A 24,469-nucleotide genomic window follows, 5' to 3' on the forward strand; every position below is an offset into this window, starting at 1 on the left:
GCATGAGCAGACCTGGGGCATTGCAAGAAAACAGAGGCATCCCATAACATAACTAGGGCTGACGTGTGAGTTCAGGGCATGGATATAGTGCATCTTGTATTTGGTGATTCCAACTTAGAAAAATTAGGAAACCCAATAATACAAAATTGAGTGTGGTGAGCACCCATATTCCCCTTGCAAGGGTCAACAAATGTTTGTATTTTGTTTCCATGGAGCCAGTTGGTTTTAATGATAAAGCACTATAGAGCCATATCTGGAAGACTGAAACAGGAGGAATGGACCACAAGTTCAAGGTCAGCTTGAGCTACACAGTACCAGGCTAGCCTGGGCTACATGAGAATAATCAGAAGAGAGAGATAATCAGATTTCTCTCTTGTCCTCACACTAGAGGTCCTCCCTCTCACACTATCAAGAGCTCAGTTTAAATTGACTCAGTAGATTGTTGTTGTTGAAATGTTAAATAATCCAGGAGCAGGGTTCCTTCCTACCTTAGACCATTTATGTTCCTGGATGAAACACACACACACAGCCTTTATATTTTAATATGCCGTATGCAGCACAATACCTGGGCAACTGCCTACCCTCTGTGCTGTTAGAGTCTACTTTCTATCCATAACTGCATTATTACTTACTGTTTCAACTGGGCTGCTACTAGCTCCAATTGGCCAGCCCACATGACTATGCTTTCTGGCAGCAGCTTTTTTCTTGCCCACACTCTAAGGCTTGGCAGCTCTCCCCCTCCTGCTCCTTCCTCAAGGTCCCAAGCCTAGGAAACCTAAATCCTACCGATGTCTCTCCTCCCTAACTATTAGCTTCTAGCATCTTTATTTGCCAATCAGAATAAACTGGGAGCAGGGTCCCTCAGTGTCTTACCTGTGGACTTTTTCATACAAATAGTTTTGGGGACCAAAATTAACATTAGAAGCATTAACCTACAAGAAGCGTTAAGCCAAACCCACTACATATTGTCATATTTACAGATACTGTATTGTGAACATATGCATATAAGCATCCATAGGCAATACCTATGTCTCAAGTCAATACTATCATCCTATATTTATTTCCATATTTATTTGTATTTGGAGATGTAGCACAGGACAATGCACAGATGAATCTCCCTGAGTCAGCTGGGTAGTGTTTCATTATTTGGATAAACTATATGATATCTCTTCTTTTCTCTTTGTGATGGGAATTTCTGTATCCTCCCTACTGAAAATATGTGCTAAGTATCTTTTGTGTGTTTTCTTTGAGGTTATTAGCTCTATAAAAGAGAAACTTGAGCTTGTTGCAGGCGAACATATTAGGTATTTCCAGTTTCCTCTTTATTAATCTTTGCAAGCCCATGTGTTGCATCTCCTGCCTTGGCAGGTGATGGGAATGTTTTCCTTAGAGGCTCACCAAGAACCCAATCTTGCTACATTATGCAATTTTTATCAATCTGATGAAAAAGTAATAAATCAAATGGTTTTATTGCCTTTGCTCTTTTTTTTTTCTTTTTCCTGTCTCTGCAAGCCGATATGTGATTCACCTCTCAGTGACTTTACCCACTCTCCTGCCACAGTGCCATCATCAGTGTGGATGGGTACATAAAGCTCCTAACAAAAGCTTAGTTTGCTGTTCACTCATCTCCCTTCACTCTCAGAAAACCAGCCCTTATCGATGCTGTAAGAACAGAAGGCGATCAAGCCGCCTTATCAAGCAAGCTTTGCATAACTGTGGTTTCACAAGATGCCTACATAGCTTAGTAATGATCTGTGGCAAGAGCGATTGCCTGCTTTATTACCCTGTCATCCAACTATTATTGGTAGCATGAGCCAATAATATTTTATTAGAAGTCTAGGGGGCTAAGGAGATAACTCAATGGTTAAAGCATGCACACTCTAGCAGAGACCTGAGGGTGAGTTCCATTACCAGCACTCTCATTGAGACCCTCACAATTGTCTGTAACTCTAGCTCCATCCAATGGCATTTTCTGGCCTTCAAAAACTCTGTGTTCATGCACACACACACACACACACACACACACACACACAAATACACCCACTTATCCTAAAAATCACTACATAGAAATGTATTTTTCCCTTTTCATTTTTTTTTGTTTGCAAGTGATTGGGTCCTTTTATCTTTTCCTAGTTCCTGGTAGCCACTGGTCTTTACTTCACAGTTCTATAATCAGATGACTAGATGCTAAATGACTCAATCCAGGTAAAATGCACGTGTAAGGCAGCAGCTGGCAAGCAGTAAACTTGAACCAACAGCAACTGTTGCTAAGGGAATGATAAGCGGGCATCTCTGTGCTTATTTACCAGATCTACAGTGTCCTGAGCTAATACAATAAATATGTTGTGGCACCCAAGCCCTGAGCACCTATCTCAATATCTGCTTGGGGTCCTGTGTTCTCTCCCAGGGCACCCGGTGGACCAAGAGGCTAGGGCCTTGTGGGAGGACACTGAACAATGAACTTAAGAGTTAAATTCTTCCTCTTCCCCTTCAGCTCTCAAGTATAGTCCCAAGCAGATGTCAAAGGAGTTCCTGCTTGTGTCCATAGAAGAGGTGTGTGGGTGCTGCTCAGGTCCTCTTTGCTCCAGCCAGTTGCTTTCCCTCCCCTAGGCCTCCCTCCAGCATCAAAATGGATGGACCAGCTCTAGGCTACCTCTGATCTCACCTGCCTTTGGCAGCCAGTTTGTCACAGGCCTTGGATACAAAATTTACTTCTCTAAATATTTTGTCTACCCAGGACCTCCTACTTTGGAGAGAGCAAGGATTAAAGTTAATTATAATTAACTTTGTTTTTGTTTGTGGAGGGTCTGGAGAAATGGCTTAGAAGCCAGGAGCATACACTACTGTTGCAGAGGACCTGAGTTTAGTTCCCAGCACCTGTGTTGGCTGGTTCACAACCAGCTGTAACTCCAACTCTGGGATATCTTATAGCACCTTCTGGTCTCTGTAGGCATCTGTACATACATGCACATATGGACACATATTAATAAAAGTAAAACTGTTGTGGATAAAAACCTTCCCACTACACTTTGTAAGCAGTCACTTCGATACCGATAATTGCTAAGAGTCATTTTCTATAACAAAATTGGCTTTCCTGGATTGGAGTGAAGTGCAGTGGTCAAACATTTGCCTCACATGCCTGGGTTCATATATGGCATTAAAAAGGGGAGGAGGGGGCAAGACACACTTACGTTCATTTTTGTTTAGGCTCAAGCAAAATTCTAATAGGCTCCATCCTGAGCCTCAAGCTAGAGTCACAGAACTTAATAGAAATACACTATACTGAACTCTAATAAGACTTTTAAAATGAAATAATGAAGCAGCATGTGATGATTTAAAATGAAAAGGAGGTGTCTGGCTTACTCTGCACTGTTCTTACTAGACCAGAACATTCTGAGTAATGGAACACACCAACATCCCTAGCATGCAGTGCTCTGTGGAGAAATGTCCTGAGAGATGTGTCATGAAGTGATTTTGTCCTTGCATGAACGTCATAGTGTGTTATGAAGAGCAAGAGGTCTACAATGTCACTGGGCAACATTATTTCGTGGGAACACTGTTGTATGTACTGTGCATGATTTATGTCTTAGTTAGGGTTTCTATTGCTGTTATGAAACATCATGACCAAAAAGCATGTTGGGGAGGATAGGGTTTATTTATTTGACTTACACTTCCAGATCATAGTCCATCATGAGGTGAAGTCAGGAGAGGAACTCAAGCAGGGCTGGTACTTGGAGGCAGGAGCTGATGCAAAATCCCTGGAGGGGTGCTGCTTACTGGCTGATTCACAATCTGCTTTCTTATAGAACCCAGGACCACCAGCCCAGGGATGGCATCACCCACAGTGGTCTGGGCCCTCCCCCACAGATCACCAATTGAGAAAATACTTTACAACTGGATTTCATGGAGGCTCCTTCCTCCCTGATGACTCTAGCTTATATTAAGTTGACACACAAAACTAGCCAATACAATTGACCAAAATAACATCCTCATGTGGCTCACAGATTTTATATATATATATATGAAACTCACGCACATGTTCATACATGCTTCTTTCTTACTCAATACATGTATGGACTTAACTGAGCATAGATACAGTATGGTGTGTGAATATTTACTGCACATCAAGTGCCATTCGAATTACTATTTGCTGATAAGCCATTTGGCCTTCATTTCAACTGCTAGCACTATCGCTTATCTCACTTTTCAAGTAAAACAATTGGAAAACTTTGAGGTCTCAAATGGCTACTCATTTGTCATCAGTGCTAAATACTTGCCAACACAATGAATGACTTGAACGATCTGACAAGTGCTGGCTTTTTCTTTTTTTTAAATTACTTTTATATTGTATTCTATTTTATAGTCAGTGCTGGAAATACAATCCAAGGCCTTGAGCATAGTACACAAGTGTTGTCTAGCTGAACCGTACCCACCAGCCAAAAAGCTAGCTCTCTCTCTCTCTCTCTCTCTCTCTCTCTCTCTCTCTCTCTCTCTCTCATTATACTCTGTAGCCCTGCATAGCCCATAGCTCATTATGTACACCAGCCTTGTGGTAATCCTCCCTCCTCTGCCTCCTGAGTGCTGGATTACAAGCATGCACCACCATGCATGGCTTCCAAGCATAGACCTTTGTATTCACAACACTGTTGCCCTTCAACTCGTATATTTGACTTGTTTACTTGATGTAACTGATGACCATCTTAAACAGTGATCACATCTGGAGGAAGATAAGAACGTACATTATATTCAGTTAAGCTGTAAACTCTATCCATGTCTTCCCAACAGCAAATGGCTGTCGTTGAGAAGAGCTGCCTCCTCTAAAGCCATATGGTTAGACTCAGTCTGGCCCTCTGCTCTCTTGAGCAATCCTCCAGGGGCCAGCTTCAGTTCTCTCAGCTGTGTTACATGAGTTTAATGGGTACATAATATCCCACATAATGGATATCTTGTAACTTTGCTTAATGCATTGGCAAATAAGTTTTCATTACAAGGGCAATTGTCCATGCTTCTGTGCAAGTAAGGTTGTTGTGTTGTGTTGAAGAGAAAGTTAATATGTAACTGTTAATATGTATCACTGCTTGGTTTAGATGAGATCATGCAAGCTCTCATTCAGTATAGAAAAACCCTTTCTCAGTAGTGTGAGTAAAAAAAAAAATCTTGTCCTGTTTGTCCACTAGATGGGTCCCCTTATTTGATCTGTAATTCCCTACAACCAGGATTCTGCATCTTTTTGTGTTATGGTCATTTATTTTGCCACAAAGCATCTTTCCATGAATGATGCTTTCTTTTTTGCTTAGGTTTTCTTAACAATTATTAACAATTTAAAGCCTTGTTTAAACAGTCAAACAGCTTACTTTTAGTCAAACCATATCTCAATTTTATCTCAGATTATCATTCATGATTTTATTCACTTAATTTTTAAAGTACAACAGAGTGAACCATCTATTTTATGACTCTCAGAAGAATTCACATGTTGTTCTTCATGTGCTCTTCACAGTAGCCCAGGGAGATACATGTTATTATAACATTTCACCTCTGTGTAAATCTCCAAGATGTTTAGAGACCTGCCCAAACCTACATAGTCAATATTGGGTCTGGATCTCAAGGTGCCCAGTTGCTTTCCCAGCCAGACAGCCCCTCTTTTCTTCCAAAGGGGACTTTCAAGTCACGTCCTTCCTAGTTACAAACAATTCAGTTGGAAATAGGCTTGAAGAGGAGAGAACCTAGGCTGCTCTTACAGAGAGGATGCCAGTCCCACGGGCCAGGTTGCCTCTGTGTCCAGAAATTGCCAATAGTCTGCTTATTATTTATTTGTCTATTTAATGATGCTGGGATAGGGCTCAGGCTCTAGCACATACTAGGTAAGCATGCTACTATTGCTATGTTGCTAGACCTCTTTCTATTTTTTTTTATTTTGAGCTGAGGGCCTCATTAAATTTCCCAGGCAGACCTTTAATGAGTGGTTTTCCTGCTTCCATGTCCAGAATCTGGATTAAATCTCTCAAGGGAAAGCTGAGGTCTCCACCTGGCCTCAATGCATAGCGCTGTCTGCATTGTATGTATGTCTACTAAGAGCTCCCTGGGTGCCTGAAACTAAACAGATTTGACATTGGTTTCAGCTTCTTCACCCCCATCCCCACCCATTCGAAGTTGTCTCTTCCTTTACTCAGCAAAGGCGTTTAGCTACTCAAGAGGAATAAAAAGAAAAAATAAAATTGGGAATCGCTTCAGTTTCTGTTATCAAAAGCCGACGTCCCTGTGCTGGCCTCCTGAACTGACACCGGTGTGTACCCCTCCCGCCTTCCTCCATGGCCGGCCAGCTCCTCCACATTCTCCGAGCCACCCTGCAGAATCCCCCTAGAAAGTTCTTTGCACGGTTTCACTGGGGGCCGAAAGCACCTGAGCACCAAAGGGAAAACACCCAAACTCCTTAAACTAGCTGGTTCCTGGCCCTGCCCAAAGCCTGCTGTGGCAGAGCAGGAGCTGCCTGAGACCCGCCCAGAGATGACGCTTACTGCGCAGGGCCGGCCAATTTCAAGAAAGGACAGAACAGTCTGAGAGCGAAGACCAATTCAGACAGAGAGGCGGAGCCCGGGGGCGGGGTTCCAGGCTCCGCCCAAGGCCCAGTTTTCCGCCCAGCAGAACCTGTGTGCCACAGCTGGAATCCTGCACGTTGGCGGAATGGACCTGTCCTGGGCCACGCAAGAGAGTGAGGCGGTGGCAGAGAAGGTGCTCCGGTACCGGCGAGACGCGTCGGGCTGGAAGAAGTGCCGGGAAGGCGTGAGTGAGGGACTGGGCGGGAAAAGGGGTCTGGAGACTGCTCCCAGGGCTTGGAGTCATCCAAACTCCCAGACTTCTCTCCCCGAGACTATCCGCACCCTGGACCCCAGAAATGGGTTGAGAGACTGATTCCACTGCGGGTTGATGCTCTCTGGGACTCTTGGAGATCCCTGCCCCTTTCAATTCGAAACCCACTCAAGGTCATCTGACTGTTCTGAGGTTAGGATTGGACCTGAAACTCCAAGTACCAAGTCTTTCCTCCGTTCATTATTGCATAATCCCTCTCCCAGGGAGTGACCAGGAAATAGTTAACTTCCTTGGCGCTTCTGTTTTTTGTTTTTGTTGATTTTTTTTGGTTTTGTTTTCGTTTTGTTTGTTTGTTTTTTAAAAGCCTTAAATTGCTTGAGAAATCAAAAGTTCTTGGTGGCATTTAAGGCGACTGGAGAGACTCCCACAGCTCCAGGAATCAGCCAGCCAGGATCGCTCTGCTCACTGCTTGCTATAGGGGGCAGCTACATCCCTGAGGAATCCCAACTATGCCAGGAACAGGTTGGGTGACCTTGGGGAATCAAGTCTTGAGATCTCATCTCCAAGACTTCCTCCAGCTCTAAAATTCTATAATCCTATGCCTTTTGACAGAATGGAGTTTCAATTTCCTGGAGGCCATCTGAGGAGTTTCCAGGGAATCTGTAAGTGCACACTTTAAACAAAGTCTGTCAGAACCTTACTCCCTTGCTGGTGTCTCTGGGGTTGTGTCATGAAAGAGTCCAGTCCACCCCGGCCTTCTGTGATCACTAGTTACCTTCCAGAAAAGCATTAGCTTGTGTTTTGAATCGTTTCTAGCGATCTGTGTTCTGTGAGGACTTTGTACCTGTTTATGCAGGCTAGAGGGGAGATGGGCTACCATATTTTAGGCCGTTTTCTGTCACCAAGTCCTAGAACCAGAACAAAAATGTAATAGGCCTGAGATAAAATCCTAAGATAAAACAAGTTTAATTGACGCCGTGGATCAAATTCTTCTCTGTTCTAGGTACCGAGGAGAAGGGATTCTGTGTGGGACACCAGAAGAGGTGTGGGATTGCGTAAAGCCAGTTGCTTCAGGCCTCCGGGAGAAGTGGGATGATAATGTGAGCAGCTTTGAAATTGTTCAGAGCATCACGGATGTAAGTGTCTCTGGCTGTGTTCTCTGTAGTGTCTTGTCCTGCTGCAACACCCTGACCTCACCTCTCCTGAAGAGGGGTATATAACATCTGTAGGCAAGAGGAGTGCCATGCAGACCAGTCCAGTCTTGTCCCTGACAGGAAACAGTGTCTCTGAGAGACCCAGAAACCCTCACCAGAATCAACAGACTATAGCTGAGGAATTGCAGGGCAAGGCTTGGGCTCCCCAGACAAGGAGGCAGGCCTGGATTACACAAACAGATCTAGTTTGAAGCATTGTCTCTTAACAGATCTTTGGTCCCTTGCCCACAGGGGGACCACTGAAAGTCTCCTTCAGGAAAGTGTTCATCCTGCAGACCAGCCCTACCCAGCAGAAAGCCTTGGGAAACAGCAACGTTGCTCTGCAAATGCCTTGTCTAGTGTGACAGTCTCAATTCCATGGGGCCAGAGAGCATGAAAAGGTGGCTGGTTTGAAGAAATGAATTATTCATTTTAACAAATATAAATGTAAATTCAAATAGCCATGTGAGGTAGGGAGTGTTACAGGAGACAGCTCCCATCTTGATGGACCTGTCCTGGCATCACCTATAGCTGTAAGATCGTTGCTTCATTTTTGACCATAGAAAGCTCAGAAGAATAGAAAAATCACAGTGGAAACAGATATGCAAGCAACTCTAGAGGAGCAGACGGTGTGGTTTGAATGGCATCTTAGTGTTGGCTTCTAGGGCCTGTCTGGCGCTGTCTTGTCTGGTGCTTACATAAGCAGGTAGCATTGTGAAACCTTGCAGTGTTTTGCAATCTGTGGAGCCAGGTGTCTTTGTTCCGACCCAGAATCCTCATTTTCAGTCAGTCTGTTATCCATAGGAGTTTGTGTCAGAGACAGAACAGAAACACACAGTGACAATGATGCCGTGTCTCAACTCTTCTTTCAGCCCTCTGGTACCAGGAAGAGGAGATTGAACCTCAGACACTAATATGCCTTGGATAGTATTTAACTGTTGCAGTCCCTTAAGAGATGAATAGGTGACCTGGGCTGGGAATCTGACTCTAGCAATTTCGCATGTAATTTGAAGTTACCTTTAATTTATGACAAGCTGTTCTTTCTCTTTTCTTTCATTTTTTTTTCCCATTTACAGTTAAATAGCTTCCTTTATAAAAAAGCCAGCTGGTCTAAGTGGAAACATATGAAAAACCACAATAAATTTATATGATTTTCTTATTCTGGATTAAGTGATACCAGCATCAGAAAAGAAAAAAATAAACAATGCAGAGAGTGTATACAAATCATTACACATACATGGGTGAAGTTGAACAACCCTTGGTTAATGCCTTGTATGTGTTATGTGAATGCCGCAGCAGAAGGACTTGTATGATGTGTATGTGTTATACATATGTGTATGTACGCATGCTCATTTGTATATGGAGCTTCAAAAAGTACCTCCTGCAGTCACGCTCTACCTTTATATATTAAGGCAAAGTCTCTTGATTGTCTGGAGCTTGCAGTTCTAGCCAGCGATTCCCTGCCTCTAACTCCCTTCTGAAATTACAGATGAACTAACACTCCCAACCAGCTTGTGGCTTGTGTGTGGGTTCTAGGGAACCGAAGTTCTGCTCCCCACCCTTGCACTACCCACTAAGCTGCCCCCAGAGCCCTGCAGATCATCTTTTGGGAACTAAAGTGGCTCCATCTCTTTAGCGCACTTGCCCCTCTTGGTGTCAGCACAGTGGCTGGTGGGACGAAGAGAATGAAAAGCTAGGAAATCCACAGGCTGACACCTGAGCAGCCAGAACAAAGGTTAACCTGCCAGTGCTTTCAAGGCAGTTACTGGGTGTTCTTTTCCTGGCCACAAGCTCCCTATCCTGAAACCTGGGGGACGAAACCTCTGACAGAGGTGAAGAGAAGCTGCCAAGTGCACATAAACAAAGGAGCCAGAAGGAACATAACCATGTTACCTTAATAAATTACACTCATACCTCAGTCTAGTACTTTAAAAAAAAAACAAAAAACAAAAAACAAGTTCCCCATTGCTGCATACCTGCAATCCCAGTAGCCATGGACATATAAGGATCAGGGAGTTGGCGTCAGCCAGACTATTTATGAGTACTGGGCTGGGCAGGGCTATGTTTCAATTCAATAAAGCAAGCACGTTCAATTCAACAAGAAGTACGTTTTTCTTAATCAGTATGTAATTATTTTTCTTGCACTTTGCTTTATACAGCCCACTGATTTTTTTTTTTTTTAATTTAAGACAGGGTCTCTTTATGTAGCCCTGCATGGCCTGGAACTCAATATTCTAGACCAGGCAGATCCTCCTGCTTCTCTCTTGCAAGTCCTGGGATTACAAGCTTGCCCCATTAGGCCTGGCCTTCCAGTCCATTTTAGCCCTCATGTGGTTTTTTTTTTTTTTTTTTTTTTTTTGGACATCACCAAATTTTATTAGAGATATTCTTATAAATTAAAAATACTGTTTTTCTTTTGCTCACAGGCCTTTTCTTTTTTTAAGTACTAGACTGAGGTATGAGTGTAATTTATTAAGGTAACATTAGAAATTTGGATGAAGAATGCTTAAACACGAAAAGAAAAGAATTTTTTTTTTTATCTCTGCATGAGATATGTGGGAACTCTTGGTTCTCATTAATTCCTGTGCCCATGAAGAGATTTGGCTTGTTGCCAGAGAGACACACTCTTCAGCAGACACTAGGCACAGAGGAAGAGAACACACAGACAGCTGGAGAACTTACACATCCCGCAAAACAGAGAAGCCAGTAACAGGTCTGGGTCTTATCTATTAAATGAAACATTGAAGGTAAGGGGGCAAAGACCTTTCAGAGAGTGTCTATCAGTGTGATGTGGACAGCCCTCGAGCATCCTAATTCTTAATAGAAGATGGGTAAAGTAAAGGATGTGTGGATGAGACATGAACCCAGAGTGAAAGAGTGAACTTGTATCTGTAACCAGTGCCTCTGTCTTCAGTAGTCTTAAAATTAGACTTTTCCTTCAGACTCCAGATGAAACCAGAAGAAGATGTTATGGTTGTAGAAAATAACCATTACTTCCTCTGTGCCTGCTGCGAGCGAGCGAGCGAGATACAGGAATTCAGACATGGACTTGTTTCTTGACCTGTGCTTAAGAAAGGGAAATTGACATTGAGCTGAGCCCAGTATGGGGCACCATGGTCAAATATTGCAGTCATAATTCCTGAAGATCTGTAGCACCCCAAGAGATCTTGTACCCTGGGCAGTGCAAGCTAGGATGGTACTAGATGGGTGGGGGAGGAGGCCCATTTTGTAGGGACTCTGTTTTCAGGTGAGTTATTTTATAAAGAAACATGGAGATGAAATTGTTTGGAAAGCGATGAAATCATTTTGCCCTCAATGCACCCGCTGGAAAGAGCCCAAGTACTCCAGGCTTCCTTTCGTCCTGCTTGCAGCTCCCCATGTTGCCCATACACTTCGTTTCCCAGATACCGGATATGTGTTGGACTTGTCTTCAGCGGACCTGAGCCTCCTTTGTTTTGACAGATGCTGTGTGTGAGCAGAACCTCCACACCCTCAGCTGCCATGAAGCTTATTTCTCCCAGGGACTTTGTGGACTTGGTGCTGGTGAAGAAATATGAGGATGGCACTATCAGCTCCAATGGTAAGTGGCAGTGGGTGTTCACTGGCTGGCCTAGATGCTGGGCTCCGTCTTACGCACCCCTAGATCTTCAAGGAAAGCTTGGTGATTGGAAACCACCAACAAGCTCTTGTGTTCCATCCTCTTCCCTTGTAGAGTTGAGATTTTGTGCCATAGGGTTTTAAATGGGGAGACCATGTACTAGGGCTTTATTATGTGTGTCCCAGATCGTGCTCTTTTTATCTCTGCTGATCTCAGCTTGTGCTGTGGACATGCAGATAGCAGCTAATCTCTTTGTAAGTCAGTTTGTCAAGTCCACAGGAGCATCTTAACCATACGGTTGCTTTCTGGACTATTCCTGCCTTCTGGGGAGCAGAGCCTAGTGATTTCTCAGTATCTGACCCTGGGGAAGATGGGGGGACATAGACTCCTTTCTTTGGGCTGAAATCTGAGAGACGAATCTTTCTTCTACCCGGAGCCTTATATTCTGGAGTGCTCTTTCTTCCGAAATTCTTAAAGGGTTGGAGAAAACTGTGTGTAGTAGTGAGTACATGTGAGTGTGTGTATCTGGGGGGGGGGGGGGTGTGAAGATGCATATGTGTGAATTGGAGTGAGTGTAAATGTAAGGAAAGAAGTTGACAGGTGGCAGAACCCTTGGCTGGCATGCTGGGCTTCAGTCACTTGGTCTGTTCAGATGGAAGATCTTCAGTGCTGGTGGCGGGGACCCTGCTCTCTGCCGGTGAGTCCACTGACTTCATGACTGTCTTCCAGCTACCCACGTGGAACATCCATTGTGTCCCCCAAAGCCCGGTTTTGTGAGAGGATTTAACCATCCATGCGGGTGCTTCTGTGAACCACTGCCAGGGTAAGGAAAGTGAGTGGAGAACTTTGTCTTAGACCCAACCCTAACACCACTGTGAACTCAGAAAACAGGCACTTCAACTGTAATCTACAAAAAATAATATTGATGTTACAAAATGCACTGTCAGGCATAGGCATGCATGACATGATGTGCCACTCTTGGTGGCACCTGGCAAAGTGGTAAGGAGGTGTTACCCGGATTAACTTTTGTTGTTGTTGAACTCAGAGATCTGCCTCCAGGTGCCGGGGTTAAAGCCGCGTGTAACCACCAGGTATCCAGCCTCACAAGACAGGACAGGCAAATGTCCCAGTGCCGTTAGGCAAATGAGCAAACTGAAGGTTAGGACAGTTAAGTTATGCGCCCACAGTCAAAAGTCCAGGAGCACCGTGTGCTGCCTGAGCTCCAGATCTTCTGGACTCTCTGAAGATAACCACCAGACTAAAGCAGCTACAAGAACAAATTCCCCACCCTATGTGTTCACACAGCGACCACCTTCCTGTACAAGAATCACGGCAGACCTCAAGGCACAGCGGACAGTTCTGAGACCATGTTGTGATTCGGTCCTGGAAAGAAGCCCGAGAGCCCTAAATTCACTCACAGATACAGGCAGGGTTTTCCCGAGAGCTCTCTGGGTAATGAGTTACCTTAAGGCCCCAGGTTTATAATGAGCAGCGCCCAAGTTAACAGGGAGAAAGATTGCACCTGCTCGTGGGTCCCTGTGTTTCCTGCACATAGCCGGAGGGGAAGGTGTGGGCTTCCCCTCACAGTTCCAGGAGGTAGGTCTCAGTGCCTACATTACTAAAACCCAGACAGAGCACCCCCACAGAACACCACATCTGCTAAGCTGGCTCTCCAAACAGCTCTGGGAAGGCTTTTCTTAAATGTCACGAAATTTTTGAGTTTGACAGTGGTAAAGCATATACATACATACATACATACATACATACATACATACATACATACATACACAGCTTTATTCCCAGTGCAAAGGAGACCAGACCCTCTGGTGTGGGCCTAGAAAGCTACCCTTGACCCACTTTTCCTTGCCCTGTTCCCAACAGTCAGATGCTGAGACCTGCCTCGCCCTTCCAGGCTATCTGGCATATTTTAAGGAGGGTCTAGACAATAAGAGCAGAGCCGTTTCTCCTTGAAGCTGAGGCTTAGGGCTGGGAATACACAGTGTGCAAGCTTCAGACTATGTAACAGTGATGAGGTCCAAGTTCTATAGGAGGCGTGGGTAGGCCAGAGAGGTTAAATAGCTACCCCAAGACCACGAACAGACTCAGCAAGTAATAAAGCCATGCTTAAACCCAGCCAGGTGGTTTTTATGTTGACTATTTTTTGTTTTTCTCTTTAAAAAAAAAAAAACAGATAAAAGACATCTGTTCTCTGAGTGCTTAATTCTGATGGGGTGGGAGAAGATAAACAAAGCACAAATTAAAGTAATTATGTTATACATACACTAGAAATTTACTACAAGCTAAGTGCTGTGTAGAAAACTAAAGGATGATGAAAGGATCTGGGGTACCGTGGGAGTGAGTCACCGCAGAGGTCACCAACATCCCCCCCTGGTTGGAGCCTCACATGGCACAGTGCAGGTGCAAGGTTCCTCTTAGTGAGAGGGAGCGGGTGTGGCCACAAGAGGACCAGCATGGGAGGAAGCCACTCTGTTGGATCAGTGGAGCCAGGAGAGAGGCCAAAAGTAGTCATTGAGGAAGCAGGGCCAGGCCCCTCTAGACATTTTGGGAGCTTTAGAGATGTCTGAGCAGCTGTGCCATGACTTCAGTGTAAACTGCTTTGTGACCAGAGTGGAAGGAGCTGTGAGTCAGGGCAAGAGGCCACACTGTGGAGCAAGACCATATCTGAGGTGTCTGGGCTCAGACTATCTGTGACAGAGGAAAAGCATCTCAGAGGGCAGGAGCGTCTTTAGAGGAGGCAACACCAGAGCTGCATTTGTGATGTGCCTACTGTATGCAGGGAGCATTCTCTATGTACCGCCTACTGTATGCAGGGAACATCCTCTGTGCTCCGCATGTGTTCTGATGAGTGTGTCAGGACAAACTCCTGGCTTCCCTGTAAGGACAGTCATGGTGCCTCTGCGCCCCCTTTTATCCACTTTGACTTACTCCATGTGCCTTTCCCTGTGCGGTCTATCTTTTCTGGACATTCTCCCATCAAGTCCAGGGCTCCCCAGAGAGAAACATAGTCACTAACTCAGATTTCTTACTTACCTGTTCAAGTTTCCAAAGAGAACACAGCTGAGTGACTGTGAGGGATAGCTAGAGCTCGGGGTGAGGATAGGGGTGGAGTGTGAGCAGAGAAAGTTCCCCAGAATCAGTGGGAGGTGGGGAGGGAGGGAGAACATGGAATCTGACAGAGCTTGTTCCCTCTGTCTCTCCCTCTTTCCCTCCCTCTCCCCTCCCTGTCTGTCTGTCTTTCTCTGCACAGGGGTAAACTGATAGACAGCTCCTTCCACACAAAGCCCAGGAGGGGTTGGGGGGATGGGCTGTCAATAGCCAGAAGGAACATCTGCACCTGTCCTACCAGGGTTTGGCACCAGCTCCCCAATGTGTTTGTAGCAACGGTGCAGTGTGTCCCCTAGAGGATATGCTATTATCCACGTGTGTCCCCTAGAGGATATGCTATTATCCACTACAAGGAGGTTGAGAGGAGTCCTGGGCACTGAATCTAGAGCAGGAGTAGAAATGACCGCCATGTCTGGGCCACTTCTGCTGGTCATGGCTTTAGGCTAGATGCTTCCATGGTCATATCTAACCCACCTCTGCTATTTCTTCAGGGAGCCCAACAAAACCAACCTGGTTACATTCTTCCAGACAGACCTGAGTGGCTACCTCCCTCAGAGCGTGGTGGACTCCTTCTTCCCTCGAAGCATGGCTGAGTTCTACCCCAACCTTCAGAAGGCGGTGAGGAAGTTCCATCACTGACAGTCGCCTATTGGCAGGGATCACCTATGGTCCTTCAGGAACTCCAGCTGTTGAGCCTCAAAGAACACGGAAGAGCCGCTGTGGCCTTTTGAGATGCCACAGTAAACGGCAACTCTCAGGGTTCCATTCCAGAGGAGCAGCCCATCCCCCCACACCGCCCTCCCTCCTCTTGGGCTTAGTGTGGAAGGAGCTAACCGTCAGCTTGACGTGGTGCACACATAGGCCTGGCAGGCCAGGGCAGGTCCCACTATGGCCACCTGAGAGATGGCTCAAGTACTCTTTGATTCCTTGTGGTCCAGAGCCCTGTGTGCTGGTTGCTGTCACACACCTTGTCCCTGTGTGGGTCTTAAAGAACCATCATCCATTGTGGCCGCTCAATCCTGCTTCCTCTGGCATCTGGAGTCCCCAGACTCCTGTGTTCCCTTTCTGATATGCTTTTGTATACAAATTTTTAGCACAAGACTTTCCCCCTTTACAAAAGTGTCAACTTGGAAAATGATGTTTTAAACCACAGGATAAGCCTTAAGGAAAAACACCTTCAATCTACCTTTTGTGATATCTCCCATCCTATCTGTTTCTGGGTTAAGGTTCGCCTCCCCATGAAACCATTTTGTAACTGCCTCAGGCCAGTTTGTATCTTTGGGAAGGAGTGTGAGTTCTTGTGACCCCTGTGGGTGACTCTAAGCGGGGCCAGCTGTTCCTGTGTGCCTGCTGGACTCTGGGGAGGCAAGCCCCCTGGCATGTACCCCATTGTGCCCTCAGTCATGATAGTGAGGCAAGAATGCTGGGGACTCCTGGCCCCCTCAGGCTTTGCTGCCATTAGGGAGGAGGGAAGAATGTCTGCTATGCTGTGCAACTGGGCACGCCTATAGTATCTGACACTGACCACAAGGCCTGCCATTCCTTTAGGGACAAAGGGTATCTCCTTAGCCCTCCAAATAAATTTAGATCCTTGTTTTCCATCAGATGGAGAAAGGAAAGATCTCTGTTGGCTGACATCGTACCCTCACAGTCCAGCTGCTCCCCTCTAGTAGATTTTAATAATGTTAATAATTCTCCTGCTCTTTCTGCCTTTGTTCTTCTCACTGTTGTTGTTGGAGCAGCTTGGATTTAGTCAAAGGGCTCGTTAGGACACAGGTGCATTTTGAAGGGGCTTGTTCAGAATTTCCCTATAGATCTATAGATCTGTCAGGTTTTTCTTGTTGCTGCCCCGTTGCCTGGAGTTCGGATGCTGACTGCTGATCTCTCTCTCTCTCTCTCTCTCTCTCTCTGGTTTTGTCTCCATATTAAGCTTACTTACTTGCTGTACCATTATTTAGGATGTGATCCACCTTGGGTTTTTTGAGACAGGCTTTCTCATTGGCCTTAAACTCACCAAATAGGCTAGATTGGATGGCCCACAAATTCCAGGGACCAGCATCTTTCTGCTTCCCCAGTGACACGTTGAATGCCACTGCACCTGATTCTGTTCTGTTCTTTTATTTTATTTTCATTTGTTTGGTTGGTTGTTTTGTTGGTTTTAATTTTTCTTTCTTCTTGTCTCTGGGGATGAAGTTCAGGTCGCCATGCTTGCATGGCAAGCATTTTACTGACAGCTGTCCCCCAGTCCCATACCTTTTACTGTTATATCAAATGTACCTTCTATTAAACCTGATAAGTTGATATAAGGGGTATCTTGAGTTCCTCATTTACTTGTCTGCTATAGGACAGAACTCAGAGTGGACTGGAGAAGCAAGCATGCCAGCTCCAGTAACACGTGGCATTTTTTCAGAATAAATGAGGCCACACTAGCCAAGAGTCACTGAAGGGTTTCTGAGTCTACTTCCAGCAAATATTTCTGGCTTCCAATTCTGGAGAAGCCAGCAAGTTTTATGTAGTAGCAAGCTTCCATTGACAAGGCCCTGAAGAAAATGGGCTCTGGTGTTTTATCTGTGACCCTCATCAGGCCTTCCCATGTCATCTGTATTTCATGGAATGACTGAGGATCTGAAACCTTGGCCCAGACCTGGTGAAAGCTATATTTGCTGTGGATAATCGAGGGTCACAGTGAGTCACCCTGAGCTTGGCTATCAGCTGTTCAGAAATGACCAAAGCAAATATACTGGCCATGCACATGCCGCAAACACACCAGGCAGTTGTTTGTTTTTATTCCCTGATGTGCCATGTTTTCAAGCTCCTGGGCCTGTTCATGTCACTGAAGGAATGACTAAACCTCTGCTCTACCACACCCTAGCCAGACAAGCTGTTTATTGTTCTGAGGTTCAGTACCCTCCAATACATTGGTGCAGGACCGCCATTGGTGAAGTGGCTGTGATCACCAATGACTATCATTTAATACCAAGCAGGGTGCCTGACACATGACAGATAGGACATTAGTAATAATTTTATTTTATGCTCGTACCCATGCTGGTTCATCCTGTAGACATACCTGCCCACACCTTAACTCACACTGCGTTCCTCTGTCTTCTGGTTCCACTCCTTCTAGGATCTCAACCAAACTGAAAAGTCTTCTACATGTTTGAAAGTGTTCTTCATGACATGTTGCATCTCACAGAGCTGTTTCTAACAACTTATCCCCTTTCCTTAAATCCAGGCAGGTGTTTGCCTGCTCTCAGCAGGAGTATGACAGAAGCAATGTTATGAGTCTTCAAAGGCAGAACATTCAAAAGATGCACCTGCACCTGACTGTGGTGTGGCCGGGCAGCGTGGTGCAGAATCAGCATGGTGCAGAAGCACCAGCTGTGAAGAGACTTCCCCAGTCATCAGCCAGCACCTCTAGGGAGAGCCACAAGCAGTGGCCCTTCACAGGACCCCAGCCCAGCCTTGACTTGCTCTAGCTAATTCTGAGGAGCTCCCCTCCAAGACATGAGATACATGCGAGAAGAAAAAGCACTGCCATGGGGTGGCTTTCGTAGTCCCTAGGGGATCTCCAAATCAGGCCATTTGTTTCTTGGCAAACTGCAATGCAACCATTTTATTACGGCACCAGAGTATTATCACTAAGCTGTCTATATACAGTTGACGCGGGTTCATATCAGCCACCTCTGTGTGACTCTGTCCTGACACTTAGAACAACCCTCTTGATGGGCAGTATGCCAGGAGGTCCAAACCTGAGCAGCAGCTACCAAAGCACACCTGGGCTTTCCTCAGCCTAGGTGAGGTGGGCAGCAGAGACCCTGAGAATCAGCGATTACTGGAGCTTCGTGCCCCTGCTTTGTCCTAGCATTGGCAGCCTGCCTATGAGTCTGCAGAAGCTGTTGTCTGCTTGCACTGCAGGCCGGTCCTTCTGATGACTATAGTGACAGGTCCATCAGGCAATGCCTTGATGACATTCCAGGCTTCAAACCGGGTAAGACCTTGCACAGCAGTGCCAGCGAGCTGCAAGATCTCATCCCCTGGCTGCACCGTCTCACCCTGTTCTGTCCCTATAAAGAAGAAGATGACAGGTGATCTTGGGCTTTGTGGGCAACAGGAACAATAAAAGACAGTTTCTGGGGAACCAGGGAAGTTCACAAGCAGATATCACACCCATCTTTGGGAGCTTGTGAGGGATTCTAAAGTGAGGCATTTCACAGGATGGTAACACAAGAGTGGCCACCAGGCTTAGCTCTCTCTGGGGCATGGAAAGCTAGACAAGACAATCCATGATGTTTTTAAGTGAGGAAATGGCAGGCAGTCCCAAGCCAGAGCCTGGTTAGATACTTCCATAATTCCTAGAGAACCCCTGGGATTATGTGTCCTCCCTGAACCTCTCTATTGACTCCCTGATTCATATTGACAACCTGCTTCTGCTGACACCATCAGCAACCGGTGGGAAGAGGTGTGAGCTGCTGAGACATTTGTGAAGCAATCTTCACATGGCTTTTGGCTTCAAACAGCCTGGGAAGAACTCTGTATCCACTCGGAAAGACCTAACCCTGCTTGCACTCATAACCCTGCGTGGTGCCCACTCTGTCACAGATACATACAGAAATCACAAAATCTTCTTTTACTGTTTATATTGAAGAAAACTCCCCAACACCCTCCCCCCCATACACACACACCATTCTCGACACCCTGACCTTAACCAATAGTGAATAACAGTATAGAATAATAATGAAAATATAGTCCGGGCTATTGAGCAATACAGTGGGCATTTTGCCGGTGTTCTGCACGCATGGCAGCATTCCTTGGGGTACACAATAACAGAATCCCTTTTCACAAGCATGGAAAACAGACAGAGACCCTTACTCGGAGCTTGAAAGTGGCTCGTCATAGGATCTCAGTTTGAACTCCGTCCTGCAGGCTCTGGCATCCACATCCCATGGCACCATGCCTGCCTGTGGCTGGAGGCTCGTTCCCATGTGCTACGCATGGGCCCACAGTAGTGAAGTGACTTGCCATTCTGCATCGCAAACTTAACATGAGAACCCAGGTCTTGCAGCTGTGCCTGTGTGCACATCCCTGTCCCCTTGCCTAAGGCTTCCAGCTAAGAATTGGCGAGGTGTTGCCGGTATATTTGCATGGTGGCTACAAGGGCATTCATAATTTTCTCAGGAAAAATCCATATCCAGCTGACTCACATGTCATTATCGGGCAACCCAATCTATGATGGATAAGACATCAAATGGAAAGTAAACACAAGAATGGATGAATCCAGGGCTAGGGTAAATCTAGCCAGGCTATCAGACAAACGCCAGCCTCTGGCTTTACTCAATGCATCCTGGATCATTTGGTTGGTTCCAAACAGACTCACTCATATAACCCAGGCTGTTTATCGACTTCACTATGTAGCCAAGGGTGACCTCGAACTCCTAGTTGTCTTGTCTTCACCTCAGTCCTATCACAGCCGTATCATTTTTAGGTACATTGCACGGGAATAGTATTGATCTCTCTCAGTGCGTCTTGATGCCTCTCAACTCAGGTGAGGGCCTTCCTTGCCTCTTCCTAACCTTGGTCCTGCCAAGCTGAACCAAGCCCAGAGCTCAGTCATGGGAGAGGACCCAACAAAAAGAGAAGTTAGGGCAGGACTGAAAAGGGGTGCAAGGTCACAAAAGCAGAACTGAATACACAGGAATCAACACGTGACTCAAGAGAGTGTGGGAACCAACCATGGCCAGAAAGGCTCTCAGGAGGTCTGGGTTTGAGGATGTTTGCTGCATAGTCACAGCTGGAGAGAATGTACAGAAGAAAAAAAAAAAAAGGAGAGCCTACCTTTGAAAATCCTGTTTATGGTAAGAGGCTTGTCACCATGCAGGGAGCCCTTTCCTCCCTCCAGGCTGAAGCCCAGCCCTGCAGAGGTCTTCTCCAATGTCACTGTGCAGACAGTGGCCTCCTCTGCAGAGGAAAGCACATGGGCTAGGTTTGTGGTGTGTTCTCTCAGGCCCAGCTGTCCAGGCTGATGCTGGCTGCTAACCACACACACACACACACACACACACACACACACACACACACACCACAGATATACACACAAACACACACACACACACACACACACCACAGACACACAGGCACACACTCATGCAGAAACAGACTCACAACTCTGCAGTGCAACAAGCATGCTAGGGAGGTGTGATATGTGAACCACACATTACCACACAGTGTGGCCAAGCATGGATCTAAATAGCCAAAGACAGAACGTGGCTCCAAAGGTGCGTCTCCCCACACCAGCCCCCACTGCACTGGGAACACTTACTAGATTCTACAGAAATGTCACTGGCTGCTGAAGCTGAGGCTGCGGAGTCAGTAGAGGAGTTCAGGTCATGAGTGGCCTCCACAGTTGCCCTCCTGGTGACAATCACCGCTTGCCTTGGGTCCCGAGCTTGGCGAAGGATAGCTAGGGCATCATTGTGGGTAGCGCCCTTGAGAGATTTGCCATTGATGGAAAGAACCTCATTGCCTTTCTGAATTGTGCCTTCCTGGGAAGCCAGCCCATTTGGAAACACTCTGTGAACCTGAACAAAACCAAGGAGTCAGGAGCCACAGATCCCTATTTGTGTTGGCAGTGCTGGCAGAGGCCTCTGAGACAGATATCCAACTAACCCCCAGGAGGTTAGGCCAAAGACAACACAGACTGACTATATCTCAGGGCAGAGCAACGGGACTGGGCCAGCATCCCTCCCTTTCCTTCTCTAGTCAGGGCAGAGACCACCAGCAGTGATGGCCAGTGAGTACTCCACACTCTTCCCACACAATACCCTTGACCTCCCCTATAACCCCAGCCACTCCCAGGGGCCATCTTCTGCCTTCCGTATACTAGAGCACATTTCTGAGAATGGTTTCCTGGGAAGATTGAATCTAGGACTTATTGAGGGATATTTACGAGAACAGGTTTCTAAGATCAAAGAAATTTGGTGACACCCAAATTTTAAAGAAAAGCTCCAAAAATGTTCATTGTGTAGAGATGCTAGCAATCCTACAATGCCAATTTACATCTTGGTTCTCTGACTGAGCAATGTAATAACATGGTGACTCCCCAAATGCATTTCAGGAGAGCTCATCCCTTCTGGAGAGATGTTCGTGCCCCTGGAAGTGCTTGAGGTGCACTATCCTAGGCTGCCTAGACACCCTTATTCTCTACCTGGTCCCTTTCTCCTTTCTGCATGATGTGCAGGATTAAAAGACTATCTTACAGTCAGAAACGCAGCTCAGTGAGGAAAGACACTTTGCCACCACACATGAGGCCTGAGTTTGATTCCCAGGTCCATACCACACGCATGGCCTGGATCATGAGCTCGGGGGGGGGGGGGCATAAACCATGTGAGTCAGCAACCAGTAACCAGTTGCTGTGGGCTAATGATAGTAGCCCATGCTGGTCAGATCGACTAGGCCAGATATGACTAGGAGAAAAATGCTTAGAATAGAGGTCTGCTCACCTCCCCGTGCTCTCCCAGACTCTAGGGCCTGCAAAACAGGAGAGTAGGCATAGCCTCTGTGGACTCCAGGCGAGCACTGTGGTGCATGTAGCCTGCACATAGCACAGTAATGTCTTCTACCCCTTGGCTGGATCCTACTGAGCTCAGCCAGCCAACAAGTCAGTTGAACATTTGAACATTCCCAGTTATCTGTTGTCCACTTGAACATTCTCATTCTTCAAGTAGATAAAAGGAGGGTAGCCTCCTCCTTTTAAGAATTTCCCTTTCATGGGCTCCTCTTTACATAGTGTGGGAAAGTCTACATTCCGAGTCTACAGGTTTTTAAAAATGCCCCGTGGCCATAAACTGGACCTATCTAAATCCTTGTGACCGCCATGGTTTTAATTTCCAGAGGAAATTATGTGAAATTGTACCAAAGTTGTCCCCAATTCACCTAAGTGTATGCACACATATGTGTGTTCACAGCAGCATGTATGTGCACATACATGTGGAAGCCATAGGACAACCTCAGCTGTCACAGCTTAGGCACCATTCCCTTTGTTTAAGACATGGACCCTCACTAGCCTAGAACTTGCCAAGTAGGCTAGGCTGGCTGACCATCGAGCCCGGGGAATCTGCCTGTCTTTGCTTCCCCAGCTCTGGGGTTACAGATGCACTCCCATGCACAACTTTGCTTGAACATGAATTCTAGGCATCAAACTGAACTTCCCATGCTTGCAAAGCAAGTGCCTTATTGACTGAGGTATCTCCCTGATTCTGATCTCCATTTTTAATATATCCTCTACATATTTTCAAAATTATAGAGATGAGGGCTTTAAGGTGTGCAAACTTGCCATTCAGATGTTATGATGTAGAGCATGTGTGTGCACACACGTGTGCATGGGTGCACATATTCACGATATTTTTGATATGCCACGTGTATTTCCTGTTTACATTGGTGTACTGAGGTTTACATTGGTTCTGGGGCACAGAGACCTTCTTTGTCAAAGGCATATCATGCCGAGGGTTAAATGCAGATCAGAGAGGAGCCCATAGTGTGCCTCTTGAGAGGGATGGTCACAATGACTTTCCTTTACATCTCCTGTCCTGACCCCTTCCCAGTGGTCTGGTGTTCCCCTGCACAAGACCCCTGCCGGGCAAGTCTTCTGATGCCCAGAAACCCACACTGGCTCCGATGTGCCCATCCCTGGACCACTCACCGTGATCACCTTGTTTTCTAGATCTGCCCCTCCTGCCAAGCTGAATCCAAGGCCAGCACCTTCTTCCTTGTGTAAGATGGTGACGTGAATGCTGTCTAATTGCTGTGGATGAAAATACATACATTCACAAACACAGTACCGCAGCAACGTGAACAGTTTAACACATGCTTTAACACCATACTGGTTTGTTTTATTAAACACCAGCTGGGCCAGTACTACCACCTCCTCAGACTTTGGTTTCATCGCTCAGGCATTACAGGAAGCTTAGGAGGGTAAACAAATGTATGTAAAACAGCAAGCCCGGCTCTCTTCTGCTCCCACTCACCCACTCACACCCACCTCCCACAGACTGGGCTGCACACTGCAAAGTCAGCTAGAGAGCCCTGCTGGCTGAAGATGCCGCTTTCCCACGGCATTCTGAGACAAGGGCTGGTGTTAGGATTTGGGTCAACCTCTCAGGGGTCAGTGCTATTTCACAGGTGCTGGCTCCTCCTTCTTCTCTGGCATAGCAGCCGTAAAGAGCCCAGTCGGCATCTCGCTCTGTCACACATGCAGTATGAATGTGAAACAGGCACACAGGCACACACAGAAACTCCCAGTCAGGACCCAGGACAGCTTTCCTACACTATCCAAAGGCAGAGGCTCCCATTCTAGTCTCAAGCTGAACCCTGGCCCTGCAGTGCCCACAACAGCCGTGGAGGTCACAGACATGGGCAAGATGGACAGGCATGAGTGACAGGCACAAAGAGGGTGGGCCAAACACATCTGCATACTAGGATCGGCTACCTCAGAGGAAGGTAGTCCCGGAAGGCAATCCTGGCACTACTGGTTCATTCCCTTTAAACAAAACACTCAGAAATATCAGGACTTATGACAGCCAAGCACTTAAAAGATCCAGTAAGTTTTATTTTCAGGCCCATAGCTCTTGGGCCACTAGTTTGTATATGGCACTAGGAAATAAAAATATGACAAAGGAGTTAGTTGGCTGTGGGCTAATGGAGTCCGTGTGTGTGTGTGTGTGTGTGTGTGTGTGTGTGTGTGTGTGTGTGT

At 46.3% G+C, this 24,469-nt stretch overlaps 2 protein-coding genes across 3 annotated transcripts in view; one reads left to right on the forward strand and one right to left on the reverse strand.

The window, feature by feature from the left end:
• The first annotated feature begins 6,645 nt into the window (after positions 1–6,645).
• Positions 6,646–17,030, forward strand: Stard5 (StAR related lipid transfer domain containing 5). Its single transcript, XM_021208087.2, has 6 exons — positions 6,646–6,780; positions 7,420–7,469; positions 7,811–7,943; positions 11,463–11,580; positions 12,328–12,421; positions 15,216–17,030. Exons 1-6 carry the CDS (start codon positions 6,682–6,684, stop codon positions 15,361–15,363), a joined length of 642 nt encoding a protein of 213 aa, XP_021063746.1. The 5' UTR covers positions 6,646–6,681; the 3' UTR covers positions 15,364–17,030.
• A 1,292-nt stretch (positions 17,031–18,322) lies between these two features.
• Positions 18,323–24,469, reverse strand: part of Il16 (interleukin 16) — an 84,536-nt gene continuing 78,389 nt past the window's right edge. For both annotated transcript variants that reach the window (XM_029533043.1, XM_021212404.2), the window contains 4 exons: positions 23,420–23,521; positions 21,041–21,299; positions 20,557–20,679; positions 18,323–18,788 (listed from right to left, as the gene is read on the reverse strand). In XM_029533043.1, the coding sequence (XP_029388903.1) occupies positions 18,601–18,788; positions 20,557–20,679; positions 21,041–21,299; positions 23,420–23,521 (672 nt within the window). In that variant the 3' untranslated portion in view covers positions 18,323–18,600. The remainder of the gene's footprint in view (positions 18,789–20,556; positions 20,680–21,040; positions 21,300–23,419; positions 23,522–24,469) is intronic.

This window comes from Mus pahari, chromosome 1 (assembly GCF_900095145.1).
Source record: "Mus pahari chromosome 1, PAHARI_EIJ_v1.1, whole genome shotgun sequence".
In the NCBI taxonomy this organism is placed as follows: Eukaryota; Metazoa; Chordata; class Mammalia; order Rodentia; family Muridae; genus Mus; species Mus pahari.